Raw genomic sequence first — 16,318 nt, 5'->3', positions numbered from 1 at the left:
CACTTGGGCACTTCAGCTTGTTGAAATTTTTGAGTTCTGGGGACTGTATCTTGGGTATTCTGTACTTTAAATTTTTTTTTTAACTTTTGGCTAATATCCAGTTATCAATGAGTACATACCGTGCATGTCCTTTTGGGTTTGAGTTACGTCACTCAGGATAATATTTTCTAGTTCCATTCACTTGCCTGCAAAACTCAAGATACCCTTGTTCTTAATAGCTGAGTAGTATTCCATTGTGTAAATGAACCACATTCTCTGTATCCATTCCTCTCTTGAAGGACATCTGGGTTCTTTCCAGCTTCTAGCAATTACAAATATGGCTGCTATGAACATAGTGGAGCATGTGTCCTTATTACATGTTGGAGCATCTTTTGGGTATGCCCAGGAGTGGTATAGCTGGGTCCTCAGGTAATACTATGCCCGATTATCTCAGGAACCGCCAGACTGTTTGTACCAGCTGGCAATCCCACCAACAGTGAAGTGATCTTTTTTCTACACATCCTTGCCAGCATCTCCTTTCACCTGAGGATTTTCTGCTTTTTTTTTTTTTTTCAAATATGGGTAACATTTCTGTGGCTCTATTTCAGTGGCATTTTTAAAATTTTTTATTAGGTATTTTCCTCATTTACATTTCCAATGCTATCCCAAAAGTCCCCCATACCCTACCCCCCCCACTCCCCTACCCACCCACTCCCACTTTTTGGCCCTGGCGTTCCCCTGTACTGGGGCATATAAAGTTTGCAAGTCCAATGGGCCTCTATTTCCAGTGATGGCCAACTAGGCCATCTTTTGATACATATGCAGCTAGAGACAAGAGCTCCGGGGTACTGGTTAGTTCATAATTTTGTTCCACCTATAGGGTTGCAGATCCCTTTAGCTCCTTGGGAAAGAAGTACCTCTAGCTCCTCCATTGGGGGCCCTGTGATCCATCCAATAGATGACTGTGAGCATCCACTTCTGTGTTTGCTAGGCCCCGGCATTGTCTCACAAGAGACAGCTATATCTGGGTCCTTTCAGCAAAATCTTGCTAGTGTATGCAATGGTATCAGCGTTTGGAAGCTGATTATGGGATGGATCCCTGGATATGGCAGTCTCTAGATGGTCCATCCCTTTGTCTGAGCTCCAAACTTTGTCTCTGTAACTCCTTCCATGGGTGTTTTGTACCCAATTCTAAGAAGGGGCACAGTGTCCACACTTTGGTCTTCCTTCTTCTTGAGTTTCATGTGTTTAGCAAATTGTATCTTATATCTTGAGTATCCTAAGTTTCTGGGCTAATATCCACTTATCAATGAGTACATATTGTGTGAGTTCCTTTGTGATTGGGTTACCTCACTCAGGATGATGCCCTCCAGGTCCATCCATTTGCCTAGGAATTTCATAAATTCATTCTTTTTAATAGCTGAGTAGTACTCCATTGTGCCACTTTTAAAAACATAATTTGTGGGGTTTTTTTTTTGTGTGTGTGTTTGTCTGCTGATTACCATTATGATGTTATGTGCTTATGCTCTTGGATTTCAAAAGGTGTCATCAAGCCCCTTGGAGCTCTAGTTACAGGCAGTATGAGTTCCCTAAAATGTTTGCTGGGAGCTGTACAGCGGTCCACTGTAAGAGCTATTAACCACTGAGCTATCTCTCTGACCCAGATTTCCAGACTTGATATAGTAGATTGTTCATCTCCCGTAACTTCTCCATCCTTTTCTTCTTTAGTCACAGCGTCTTGCTTGCTAGGCAGCAAATCTGGTATCAAATTCCTTGTTTGAGCCTCCTAAGTGCTGAGATTATAGGCATGTTCTCCCCTGCTGACTCTAGAGTATATATCTTCCTTCCATTAACATAGTACCAAGCACATCCTAAGAATTATACCAACATTTGTTAAGCAAACCAGCAACCAAACTGGAATCAGATACTTGTATTGAATAAAGTAAAGCTTTCAGAAAATAGGTTTCATTTATTGATGCTATCAAAGCACTGCTAATATTTCAAGAAGCAAAAGAAGAGGAAATTATATTTCATGTAGTCAAAATAATATGAGGAGTCCTTGAAACAAGAGTCTTTTGGGGTTAGGGTATAGGGTCTGTGTGAGTAAATATATATCTGGTAATTTTGAATTAATGGAGGATCTTAGTGTTACCCTACAGAAAGTCCTGGCTTTTTTCTTAATTGCATAGCCAGTTGTAACAAGAGGGTTATGTAGCACAAAAACAGCCCAGACTGTATCTGACATATAATGTATTATTAAGGTAGAAAAATATACCAATGGCAAAACAAATTAGGCAGCTGTTTTGGTACACTGAATAGAAATGAATGAAAGTGGTAACCAGTAAGTATCAAAGGGAAGGAAAATTATCTGTGTAGTCACCTAAGTAAGTTTTAGCCACTGATTGAATACATGAGTAAAAAGACACCAAATGTAAAGCTAAGTATTGAAAGAAGTATTGGTATTGATGAGGAAAAACTGTCAGAAGAAGCAAAGTTAGAGGAGGTAAGGATTTCAGTACAATTAAGTCTTGGGTTAGAGATAATAGAATTCTTTCTGGGTGAGTTCATGAGTATATTCCTTTACTTACCAAACTACATTTAGTTTACACATCATTATATTTTAACTACAGGAATATAGAGGATATGTTCTGTTACTTTTTTCTATACACCTGACTTTTTTATGTGTATTCATATGTAAATGTTGGCCTGGATTGATAACTTTTTAGGACAGTCCAATATCTTTGTTTTAGAGTATGGAACATGTTAAGGACATGAAAAAAAAAAATCTAATGAACAATAATGCCAGCTTCCTAATGAACAATTTCCCCCTAAAACTAATTTCCTTGAATTTTTGAGACAGAATCTCACTATGTAATCCAGGATCACTTAAAATTCAAGACCCCCTGCTACTGCTTCCTGACTATTGGGATGATAGTTCTATTTTACAGTACTTACTTGGCTCCTAACAAGTAATGTATCTTAGAAGACCTGATTCATGGAATTTTTCATTGTGTTCATGGTTTTTGTACTTCTCAGTCCTATTATGAGGGCTCTAGCATAGGCCTCAATTTGAAGACTAGTGGCTGCCTACTTACGATTACTCTGATTTTTTTCACTTTTGATTTCCTCCTAAAGGGAAGACCTATATTAACCAAGTTCCATTAGTTAACTATTTTTCTAGTTCACAGCTACCTTATTTTTATTCAGGGGGAAGCTATTAAAGTGATCTGACTCTCATTTTTATTACTATTACCTCTTAGAAATGTATAGTGCTTAAACTAAGGTATTATGTGTTTTTCTTTGTAGGAAAATACAGAAGAGGCGAATACCATGGGGCAAACAGCGAATGAAGGTAAGGTTTGCTTATCTAAATGTTGTCTTTTAGCTATTTGTTTGTAACAGGTATGTTATCTTATATTGAACTTTTGAAATAAAGCCTTTAACATGTTTAAAGAAGCCAGGGCAGTGGCGGGGCACACCTTTTTAATCCCAGCACTTGGTAGGCAGAGGCAGGTAAATTTCTGAGTTCCAGGACATTCTGGTCTACAGAGTGAGTTTCAGGACAACCAGGGCTACACAGAGAAACCCTGTCCCCCCCCCAAAAAAAAAAGTTTAAAGAAAACAATATTAAGCAACTACCTGCTCACTCAATTATATCCCCCTTTCCCTATTGAATAGTGTCATTCTGCTTTGTTTCTAGTGTTTTCCTCCTAGAATGATTTCTTATTAAATATTGGAAAGAAGAAATTCTTTATTAGATTTCTCTTTAGACATATTTTATCAGCAACTCAAGGTATTGAATCTCCCAGAGTTGTTGTTTCAGGCAGTTGTGAGCCACCTACTATAGATACTAGGAAATAAACTTAGGTTATCTACAGGAGCAGTAAGTGCTTTTACCAGCTGAGCCTTCTCTCTCACCTCTAAATACACTGTTTGTTTTTTTAGTTATACTAGAGATGTATGCTTAGAATTTTCAGCCTTAATTTTATATGTAAGAAGAGTATAAGTCATAGAGGTAACTGAACAGGTCATACAGTAATCTTTGAAAAAGCCAAGGTAAGAATGAAACTCTCCTACAGCAGCGATGTAAGTTCAGCATGAAGAGTAACTTTACTAGCATGTGAAAAGCAGTTTTTTTCAGGTCACCTCAACAAAAAATAAAATTAAAAATAGTGAAAAATAGAAAATACAAATGGAATAAATGCAATCCCTTTTCTTTTCCTTTTTTTTTTTTAATAATCATTCCATTCATTTACATCTCAAATTATATCCCCCTTCCTGGTTACCCTCCATAACTCTCCTCCCACCAAATCCCATATCTGCCCTGTCCTGATTCCCTTTCTGAACTATAATATGAATAATTTTCATCCTGTCTTTGTGTAGGTAGAAGTGTACTTTTTGACTCATTAATAGGTCATACTGGTTTATACTTTGTTATGCTTTATTTCCCATAATTCATTCTTCACACATTTGCTTCATTGTTTTTTGTTCAAGTCTTAAATATCTTACAACTTTTCTTCTGATTACATGTTCGAATATGCATGTTACCCTTTAATTTTGTTTAATTTGTATATTGACTGTATTACCTTGGTGTAGGATTTATAAATAGATTCTTGGTTTCCTTCCATTTTTTTTTTTTGACATTTTTTCGAGACAGGGTTTCTCTGGATAGCCCTGGCTGTCCTGGAACTCACTTTATAGACCAGGCTGGCCTCGAACTCAGAAAATGCACCTGTCTCTGCCTCCCGAGTGCTAGGATTAAAGGCGTGTGCCAACACCGCCCAGCTGGCTTAGAAATTCTTAATATAGAACTATTTTGTTAAAGTAAGTGTGGGTGATTTCTGTAGAAAATTTAAATAGAAATAAGGCTATATATTCCTCTAAAATTTCTATATTCTATGAATAATTTCTAACTGAAAACCTGAAAGACATACCAGTCATTACTGTATGAGAACTTTGAGTCCTGAGAATTAAGTATTCACACTTAAAATAATGAAAGCAGTTTGAGAAACAGTGATAACTGTTGATTATTTGATGATATTAAGGATTTAGGTTAATTTTTAGCATTATGCATAAGTTTTATATATAATTTTCTTATATATATATATGATAATTTGAGTGACATGATATATTTAGATTTGTGACAACTCAAGGATTTTGAGAACTTGAATTTAGTTTAGCATAGAGGAAAACCTGAGTAGTTTGTTGAAGTATGTTGTATTCTAGATTGCATGAAATGTTTTGAACACTTGAAAACATTTTATTTCTAGGAAATTATTTTAAGTAGTTTAAAGATCTGCCAGTAGTTTATTTAGATATATTGGCACATTTATTTAACAGATTCTTAAGAGCATTCCATATCTTAGGCCCTGGGATATGTTATAAGTGTTAGAAGGTTATAGCACCGAGCAAGACAGAATTAAATATCCGCTTTTTATGAAGCTTTCACTTTAATAGTGAAAAAATAAAATGAACAAGTAAAGTGTATACGACACTCAAAATTGTAGGACATATAAAATGAAGATAAACATAAAACTAAACAGGTTCTCAAAATTAAATTAATTAGATAATATTTGAAGTGCTTTCAGATTATTGTAGTGTTATTTTTTCCTTGTGGTTAGAATCAATGGATGTCAAAAATGATGCTCAAGAGGGAACTACTCAGTCAAGTACATCTGTACAAAGCAGTAGGTTTTTAAGAAATTTAATACATCTTTTTTGTTCCTCAGGGTTATAATGAACTCACGTTGCTTTTGATATAGTATGTATGTACTAACTCCTAATACCATAAACCTTAGTTGTAGAAAGGTAAAAAAATATTGTTAATACTTTAATTTTATTTAAAGATGAATTGATAGTTATTGCATGAAATTACAATTATATTTAAGTACAAATTTGTCCTATATTTAATGTTAGAAATTTGCCATTATTTAAAATTATCAGCCTTTTGATTTAAAAATGAGATAACTTTAACAAACTAGATAATTATATGAAGATATATTTCAGGACTTAGACCCTAGCATTTTCTTTTAGTAATCAGTGAGTGACTTTTAGACAGGGTTTTCACCTTTTTATCTCTTTTAAAACTCAAGCATCTGTAGTAATTAGGATAATTCTTGATACATATTAATGGCCCATGTAGGAATCTAGTACCAAACAATAAATATGATTTCTGCTTTCTCTAAGCTTAAGTGGGCTAATAGATAATAAATAATTATAGCTGTGATAAATGCTGTGAAGTAGTGTATGCTGATCATTAAACTGAGAAACTTCATCTAAGATATTTCCTGCTCATTGTCTTTACATGGCATATGAACCCAAACCTGGCACTTGTAAAGACATAATTCTAATTTACTCCAGAAAAAATCAAGAAGGTTGATATAGGTTCTGTTCCATGTGCAGCAATTTATTAAACGTAATGTATAAATTAGAATGGAGTCCAGGCTAATATGAAGGAGGACACCAAAAATGTATGAATAGAGCAATCAGATTACACAGTTATGTATGTGCACCTAGGTTTTGAAGAGATATATCAGTTTCCAGACATCAGTTCCAAGAGAGAATCACCTCAATATTCTCCTATTCTACTGAGAACATGATGCAAAGTCAGAACAAAAATTTCAGACTGACTTTTGGTTGCTGGTTAGGAATTCCAACTGTGGTCTTGTGTTAGGTGTATTAAATGTAATCTAGTAACGCTTGGATCCATGTGTGGTTCTATTTTGTTAGTGGAAGTATCACATGAGCAGTTGTGAATAGGTTTTCTAAAGGCAAATTAAGTCTCTATATGATCTATACTATAGACTGTCATTGGCTAACAATATGATAGAAAATAATCCTGTTAATAGTTTGTAAGGTTAGGAGATCAAGAAAATATTTTGACAATAATTTGTGTACCTGTGTATCTCACAGACAAAGCTAAATATTTCCAATTTTAGTGACAGTTGTAACATTAATCTTGCCTGGTACCATATATATTAATTTTCACATTTTGTAAATGAGAGAACTGAGGCTAAGAAAATGAGAGGCTCAGCATTTTATAATAAGAGGTAGAGCTGTACTGAAAAAAGGCATATCAGATTCTGAAGCACATGTTTTCAACACTGTGGTAGTACTACACATCATGTGGAAACAGAAGCAAACTGGAATTTTAGATCATTGGCTAAGCTTTTTATTTAAAAACTTCTATTATCTTATGTATGCATGTATAGTTCACATATATAGTTATACATAGAAAAATATATTATTTTATGGTATAAAGGTGTGTCTAATAGTGACTTTGAGATGGTAGTTGTGCATATCCAGGCTTTGGTTTGGTATTCTATAATCAGCCATGGTGTCATTATTTATATTGCAGAAATTCACAATTACTGTCAAGTTTTTTTTATGTGTATTTTCTAGAAAATTGATTGGTAAACAATATCTTTGTAGATCTGTGTGTTATCCTTTGAAGGATATGGTAATCCTTCCTTTGATGGAGGTATATTTGCTATATTCTATGATTCTACCCCAGTAGATGCTTGAAACTAGATATTAATGTATGTTTTACATATACATGTGTGGTAATCTTTGATTTGTAAATAAGGCACAATACAAGATTGGCAGTTGTTAGAATACATATCAGGAACTTCAACATATCATGTTTCATTCATTGTTGAGAGTTTTCACCTTTCCATGTAAAGAAAGAGGAACATGTTATGGCTTCTTTTTCATGTATCTGAATTACCAGCATCACTATACTTATACTTTGTGGCTATTGTTCAGTTGAAAGTAAGATAAACTATCTGAATACTGGCTGGTTGATGACTTAATTACCAAGTTGTGACTAAGTGATTAACAGTCTGGTTGCATTCATGGTATATGTCTCTTGAGTGGGATATAATGTGAGTGTGAGATTTCATCTCACTACTTAGAACAACTGTACACATTAAAACTTGGAAATTATCTTGGAGTTTTTATTTTAATTTTTTGCAATGCAGTTAAATGTAAATAATTGAAATCATACTTATTGGAGCCTAAGGATAAATAAGTACTATTGCATATCAGATCTGGTAATACAGATTAAACTATGGAAGAGAAGTACAAAAGTTTTTTTATACTAGTTAACAAGAATATAGAAAACTTCATGTTTTCTGAAAATTAAATCATCAATATATATATATATATTTTAATATTTTGAATCAGTTTGTCAGTGTATTGACAGTCTAGCTAGGACAGTGAATTGAGCAAATATGTTCAAACCAGACAGAATGCACTGCTTTTTGATGGCATTGTAGTATGCCATGAAGACTACATGGAAGAGCACAGTAAAATATATAGAAGATGTAACAGCCCTACAATAATCTATATCAGTGACTGCACTGTTCAGTTGCTTACTGCTGTGTCTTAGCACTATGTTCTTGACACTGTGGATGGAGATTTAAATAGTATATTAAGAACTGTTCTGGTTCTAAGAATTTTTTTTAAAACACCTTTACATCCCCATAATAAACAAAACACCTTCACATTTATGGGATTATACAATGTAAACAAAATTGTTAAGCAAATTTATATTTAACATGTGTGCAGATTTTCTAGTCTATAAAAATGTCGTAGGTTTCTAGTGTTCATATTTCTTTCTTGCAGTGTAGAGTATTGAACACTGGGCCTCTACTACTATTGCACACCCAAGCAACTTCCTTCAGAATCACTCTGCTTTATTCCACAAGTCACACCGAGGATCTGAGTTATAATTTCTGTCAGGACCGTTATTGTCAAAAAGTTGCTTTAATTTCATTCAGTACATGATTGAATGTAAACTGAGGAGTTATAACCTGGTTTGTAGGACATATTTTTTTCCTTTTATATTTTTGAGATTATAATGTAATTACAGCACTTCTCCCTCCCCTTTACTCCCTTCAAAGCCTCTCATACCCATAATTGCCTAGGGATGAACTAAAACATTTTATTCAGGATAAAAAGTTAACTACATACTCAAAACTCACCCTACTTGTATGTTATTTTTCCAGATCATTTTGACTGGGACAAGTACTTGAAAGAGACTGGATCGATAAGTGCTCCTTCTGAATATTTCAGACAGGTATGCCAAAATTCTCTTGATATTTTATACAGTAACATACATCATTACTTTGTAGAAGGGCGTCTGTGGTTCCATGGCTCTGATAGTATGAAGAGAAAGTGGGATGATGCTTGTGGCACTGATTATCACATCTATTTGCAGTAATTTTTAAATTGCCCATGTAGAGGGAAAGACAGAAATAGCAAGTAATTATAAGAAATAGAACCCTGTTTTGACAAGGCACATGAAACAGATGCAATTTAAGATTGTTAGAATGAGAAGAAAGAAAGCCAAAATAAGATGAGCATCAAGAGATGGCACAGAATATCTGGAGTGCAAGGTAGATAGAGGTACCCATGGGATCATGGTCAAAAGTATGTAGGGATGTTTGCAATGTGCTGGGGAGTTTAACTTTATCATATGCTTTGATAGGACTTCTAGTTTGCTTGTTTCAATAGGAATACCTTCATAAAATTCTTATTTATAAAATATTTCAAGATGCATCTTATAAGCTATAGCTGGGTTTTCTAGATGTGCTTATAAGTGAGGCTAGTGATGACCAGTGTTTTATGCTGCATTTCAAAAAGGGAGATTTTTGCCTTGAGCCTTGTAAACCTGACCTCATTCAACTTCAGCTGTGAAAGTACCTAATTTGTCATCTAGCTATTCTGGTATCATAATTTGCCATATATTTTCTTATAGTTTATGCATTTAACACATTTTTATTTATTTATAGTCTAAGACTCCACCAACTAATGAATTCCAAATTGGTATGAAATTGGAAGCCCGTGACCCTCGCAATATTGATTCTGTGTGTGTTGCTTCGGTCATTGGAATTACTGGAGCCAGATTACGTCTACGACTGGATGGTAGTGACAATAAGAATGACTTTTGGAGACTTGTGGATTCATCAGACATACAACCTGTTGGGACTTGTGAACAAGGAGGGGATTTACTTCAGCCTCCACTGGGTAAGGATAAACAGTACTTAAAATAACATAGTCTTACTAGTAAGCTATTTATTAGAGATGGCTTTAACTGTCCTTTTAAAGATCACTCAGGCCTTATTGTAAGTCAGGGAGTTCCTGTAAAAGATACATGATTGGAAAGGAACTCAGTACCATTTCACTTTTTTATATACTACTTAAGTGTGCTGAAAGGTCTCATTTTTGAACAGATGTTATATTAATCTTCAAATTTAAAATACCCAAAGAAGCTTTCTTAGATCATGCATGTAAATCCAGAGACTCTTCTAGAGAAGGAGCCTTTATTTTTTTTTTCATTTAAATTTCTTTATTAAACATAGCCAGATTTCTCATGTATGCTCCTAAATTGACTTTTTTCCTTAGATATTTTCTTTATATACATTTCAAATGCCATCCTGAAAGTTCCCTATACCCTTCCCCTGCCCTGCTCCCCTACCCACCCACTCCCACTTATTGGCCCTGGCATTCCCCTGTACTGGGCATATAAAGTTTGCAATACCAAGGGGCCTCTCTTTCCAGTGATGGCCGACTAGGCCATCTTCTGCTACATAGAAGCCTGTATTTTTATGAGGTACACACCTTTTGATGTTGTCCATTGAGCTATTCAACACTTTTGGGAAGAGGAGGAAAGTAGGAAGGATGTGAGGGTCTACATTATGAGAGGAGTACAAGAATCAGTATTTTCATTGAGCGAGTCCTAACCATTGGATACCAGTTATTCTTAGGCTTCAAAAGGGATGAGAAAATGGAACTTTTAACATAGGGTTTAAGTTTAAGTACATGTAGTTCTCAGTTTGGGTTGTGTTTTTAAAATGTAAGACAGTTATGACATACTTTGGGAAAAATCTTTTTAGAATTGCAGAATATTCTGATAATCTGTAGAAAATAAAGTGATTAGTTTATTTGGTCAATCTACACTCTTAGTGGATTTTGGATATTGATTTACATGTTCTTTACAATGCTTAAAATAATAATTGATGTAAAACCCAGAACGTTTTTTCCTTTTAATGAAATATTTCCCAAGAACCAATAATATAGAATACTGAGAATAATTACTACAATTTTTTCAAATTTTGTTAATTAAAACTGATGTAGTTTAAATACTAGGGTGCAGCGTGATAAGAACACATACTTAGCATTCACAAAGTACTATATTAAATTGTTACTACCAAAAACAATTACTATAAAGTAATTTTAAGGGGGATGCAGAGAAGCTTAGTGGCAAGGTACTTCATTGGTTAATGGCAGCCTTCATCCTTGGTTTTAAATTGGTCAGTGGTATATTTGTTTTTTCTTGTTTTTTGACTGTATCTCAGTAATGTAGTTGAGGTTGGCTTGAATTGTTGATCCTCCTGTGTCAGCTTCCCAAGTTTTGAAATTATAGATACATCCCACTACACAATTGTTTTATAGTTTGCATTTTTATTTCTTTTACATGTATTGATTGATTGATTGATTGATTTTGTGTGTGTGTGTGTGTGTGTGTGTGTGTGTGTATGTACATACACATATCATAGGCCACGAGACGGTCAGAGTCCAACTTGGGGGAATCAGCTATCTTGCTTGTACCATGTGGGTTCTAGATAACATAACTATAAAGTCAGATGGTTAGGTTTGACAATATTGAGTCATAAACCATGCCATTAATTTCTACTATTTGTTTTCTAGTTATATTTTGGGGGAGTTTCAGTAAAAGATTATTTTAGGATGACTTTGTCTCTCTCAGCATTTTGTATATGCTGCCCTGTAGATAGCTCTGTTGCCAGTGATTCACAAGCTTCCTTACCTTAGTGAATGCATTCATTAAGAGGGCATATAGCCATTTTCCAATTCTAACTTTGGGACAGGCAGGTTTTGAGTTAAAATGATTGCTTCAGAAAACAGTATGCCTCATGCTGATATAAGTTGGTAAAATTTCTAAACAAGCCTATTTTGGTAACTTCTCTTATAAATTTCAAGATTATATTTAGTACATATAAAACTACTAAAAGAAGCTAAGTCATTTTATTAATATTTTATGAAAAGTTTCCGACATACACAAATGAAAAGAATTTTATAGTGATTATCCCCCATAGACTCACTACTTTACTTACCTTATGTATCTCAGAGAAGTCATTTATATTAATATATTTTCCTTAAATATTTAAGCACGCATAGTGTTAACTAGAATATGTTCATAGTTTTTCTCTTTTAAAACTTATAAGATGCATTTTATTTTATTTTAAAAAAAATTTAAAGATATATTAATTTATTTTATGTATATGAGTACACTGTAGCTGTCTTCAGACACACTAGAAGAGGGCATCAGATCCCATTACAGATGGTTGTGAGCCACCATGTGGATGCTGGGAATTGAACTCAGGACCTCAGGAAGTCAGTGCTCTTATCTCCTGAGCAATCTCTTCAGTCCCATAAGATGTATTTAATATATGTAAATTTGTAAAGTTGAAAAGACATGGGCTTTCTGAAAGGATAGAAGTAAAGAGACTTCAAGAAAAAAGGGGCTAGAATGTTGTGTCTGGCCAGTAGATCACAACCTGGGTTTTAGCCTGGAAAGGCATTTTGGAAACCTGGAAGAGAAGAGGGGCTGGGCTGTGTGAGATAAGGAAGGAACCAAGACAAAAGTCTCTGCTCAAGGTTTAATTTTTACTATTCTGGCACTCAGTTATAAAGGAAGGGGGAGGGGCCCAATTCCCGCCAAATAATCTTGGGGTCCAGTAGCAGGGTGATCATGTGATGGCTTCGAAACAATAAAGCGACAGGTTCCAGTAGTGGGCGTGGCAGAACGATTGAGTGGGAAGCTCCATCCAGGTGTAAACAGTGGAACCATTAAGGCTGGTGGAGGGGAGGCTACACTAGAAGCCTTTTAGAACCTTTCCCATGCTTGTGTGGTTGGTAGACATAGAAGGAAAGCTCTCCTTAGCTGTGGTGTGGATTACCTGTATTATTATGGTCTGTTCCAAACATAAGCATGTTTGTTGGCAAATCCTAGCCAATGGCTGCTCTAAAATGAAAGTTCCTGGTTCCACTTTGACATTGGTGCCAGACATTAGAATGGTTGGTATAGCTACACAATTTATCTCTTTTGCTCAAGTCCTTAGAAAGTCATTCTCTGAAGAGAATCTGTAAATGTTACCCATTTGTTTCCATTGTCATAGTTTCACATGTTTTTAATGATATATAATTTATAAAACAGGGTACACAATGAATGCTTCATCATGGCCCATGTTCTTACTACGTGTACTAACTGGATCTGAACTGGCACCTGCAGTGTTCTTTAAGGAGGTAAGAAAAGCATTATAAAACATTTCTGCCCTCTAGAGCATAATTTTATTGTTTTAATTCGAATGCTTAACCACTTCTGTCTTTCCAACACAGGAATAAATCTTTTTTAAAATTATAGGCAAATATTTGTTAGGGTCATTATAACCAAGAGGAGTGGCTTATATAACAAAAAAATTCCCACAGTTTGGAGACTGGAAGAACAAGAATCAGGGTACGGGAATACTGGTCTCTGTTGATGCTCACTTTGGTTTATAGTTGAACAAATTCTCTGTGTTCTTACATGGTTTCCAATATATGCGTGCACATGGGTATCTTACTCTTAGTTAACCATACCAGTCAAGCTGGATTAAGGCTCTGTTTTAGAATGCATTCATATTGGTAGTATTTCAATGGAAATTTGGGGTTGAAGAAACACCATGGAGTTTATAATAACAACTACAGTTGCTTTGAGTTCATTAGTCTTACAGCCTCTTCACATCCAGAAAGATAATGTTTTGTTCTGGTTCTCTTTGACCTTTGACTCTTAGAAACTTCCTACCTCCCTCTTCCAAAATGGTTCCTGAGCCTTTTGGTAATAGAGGTATGTGATACGGTTATCCCATTTGTGGATGAGATCTCTGAGAACATTTATTCTCTGCACATTGAGCAGTTGGTTAGTAGTTTCCTTTGTAGTACAGAAGCCTTTTAATGTCCTGAAGTCAAAATTATTGTTATCTTTATTCCTGGGTAATTTGAGTGCTATTCAGAAAGTCCTTATCTCAGCCTATATACTGAAGTGTATCACGACTCTTCTAGAAGTTTCAGAGTTTCTGCTCTAGCATTGAGATTTTCTTTTATTCATTTGGCATTGATTTGTGTGCAAAATGAGAGAAAAGGATCAAATCTCATTCTTCTACATGTAGATATCCAGTTTTCTGCTAGTGTATGTTTTTGGCATCATTGTCAGAAATAAATTAGGTAGCTATAAGTACATGTAATTATAATCTGGGTCTTCAATGCTCTGTCAATGAGTATTGTGTCCTGTTTTTTGTTCTGGTACCATGCTGGGTGTACTACTGTGGCTCTATTATATAACTTGAAATCAGAACTAGAGACAGGTCCAGCAGTGTTTTGTTTTGTTTTGTTGTTGTTTTAATGGTTAAGGATTGGTTTGGCTTCCAGGGTTTTTTTTGGGCTTCCATATCAATTTTAGGATTGTTTTTTTCAATTTCTATAAAAAATCATGTTAGAATATTGGTAGAGATTGTATTGAATATATAGATTGTTTTTGGCAGGATAATCATTTTTTTTAAAATATCAACCCTACCATTCCATATGCATAGGAGGTCTCCCATACTGCTATCATCTTCAGGTTTTTTTTTCTCCAGTCTTTTAAAATTTTTACTATTGATGGCTAAGTTTATTTGAACATGACTTCTGGAAATTAGATGTCTGACATAAAGGTGTGGCCAGGACTTCCATCTCATGGCTCTCTTAGTCAGGGTTTCTATTCCTGCACAAACATCATGACCAAGAAGCAAGTTGGGGAGGAAAAGTTTTATTTGGCTTACACTTCCATAGTGCTGTTCATCACCAAAAAAGTCAGGACTGGAACTCAAGCAGGTCAAGAAGCAGGAGCTGATGCAGAGGCCATGGAGGGATATTCTTTACTGGCTTGCTTCCCCTGGCTTGCTCAGCCTTCTGTCTTATAGAACCAAGACTACCAGCCCAGGGATGGTCCCACCTACAATGGGCCTTTCCCCTTGATCACTAATTGAGAAAATGCCTTACAGTTGTATCTCATGTAGGCATTTCCTCAACTGAAGCTCCTTTCTTTGTGATAACTCCAGCTGTGTCAAGTTGACACAAAACTAGCCAGTACACATATCAAGCACTAATTAAGACAATGACCCACTCGACAATCTTACAGAGTCATTTTCTCAATTGAACTTTTCTCCTCAGGATTCTAGCTTGTGTCAAGTTGACATAAAACTAGCCAGCACAAGTTACTCTAGTGTGTGGGTTTGTGTGTTTTTGTAGAAGTCTTTAACTCCTTTGCTAGCTTAATGCCTCACATTTTAGGGTGTTCTTTATGGGATATTTTTTTCTGATTTTTTCAGCAGGCTTATTATTATTATACTTTAAAAGTACTTATTTTTCTATGTTATAGGTGAATCCCACTATTTTCTTGGTAGTGTGTATCAGACCTAAGAGTTTTATGGAGGAATGCTTAGGGTCTTTTACTGATAGATTATTTGAAAAGAAGGATTTTTTTGACTGTTTCCCTTCCTAATTGTATCCCTCTTTTCCCTCGCTGCTCTGGCTAAGCATCAGTCAATGCAGTTGAGTAAGAGTAGAGAGAGTAGAGGCATACTTCTTTCTCTCATTCTTGATTTTAGAGGGACTGCCTTCATTGCTTTCCTTAGTAACTATAATGTTGAGTATGGGTTATTATGTTTGTGCTTCTTCTATTTGTAGTTTGTTTAAAACCTTATTTATAAAAGGATGTTAAACATTATTAGAGTCCCTTTCTGTTCATGTTGAGTTGATAATGTGAATTTTGTCCTTGATTTTATTTCCTACTGTTATATTTAGAAAGTAGTATGTGTTGACCATTCTTATAATGCTGATACAAAACCAACTCAATCATGGTATATCATATGTCTAATGTGTTTATTAATCTGGTTTTGATGTATTTTGTTGAGAATTTCTGCATCTATGTTCACGGAAGAAATTTATTTTTGTTTACCTTTATTTGACTTCTATATCAGGATAATACTGGCTTCGTAGAATGAACTTGGCCATGCTTGATCCCTTTCTATTTTATGAAATATTAGAAGCATTAGTATTTGGTCCTCAAATACTTGTGTATTTCAGCAGTGAATCAATCCTTCTAGCCTTTGGCTTTTCTTAAAGTGTGATGGATGCCATTACTACTTTCATCTCATTGCAAATTTTAGGTGTGTTGCTGTCTTAAGATAACTTCTTGGTCCAATTTTAGTAGACAATAAACATCTAGAAACTTACCTTT

The 16,318-nt window shown here is 35.0% G+C and overlaps 1 protein-coding gene across 3 annotated transcripts in view; it reads left to right on the top strand.

Moving 5' to 3' along the window:
- LOC110286769 (Scm polycomb group protein like 2) overlaps window positions 1–16,318 on the top strand; it is a 126,435-nt gene that overhangs the window by 36,498 nt on the left and 73,619 nt on the right. For all 3 annotated transcript variants that reach the window (XM_085837928.1, XM_085837927.1, XM_085837926.1), the window contains exons 4-7: window positions 3,286–3,331; window positions 8,988–9,058; window positions 9,774–10,008; window positions 13,220–13,308. In XM_085837928.1, coding sequence (XP_085694054.1) covers window positions 3,286–3,331; window positions 8,988–9,058; window positions 9,774–10,008; window positions 13,220–13,308 — 441 coding nt within the window. The remainder of the gene's footprint in view (window positions 1–3,285; window positions 3,332–8,987; window positions 9,059–9,773; window positions 10,009–13,219; window positions 13,309–16,318) is intronic.

The sequence above is a fragment of the Mus caroli genome, unplaced genomic scaffold (genome assembly GCF_978045245.1).
Source record: "Mus caroli unplaced genomic scaffold, Mus_caroli_1 scaffold_5, whole genome shotgun sequence".
Lineage (NCBI taxonomy): Eukaryota > Metazoa > Chordata > Mammalia > Rodentia > Muridae > Mus > Mus caroli.
This window is presented reverse-complemented; position numbering and strand designations above follow the sequence as displayed.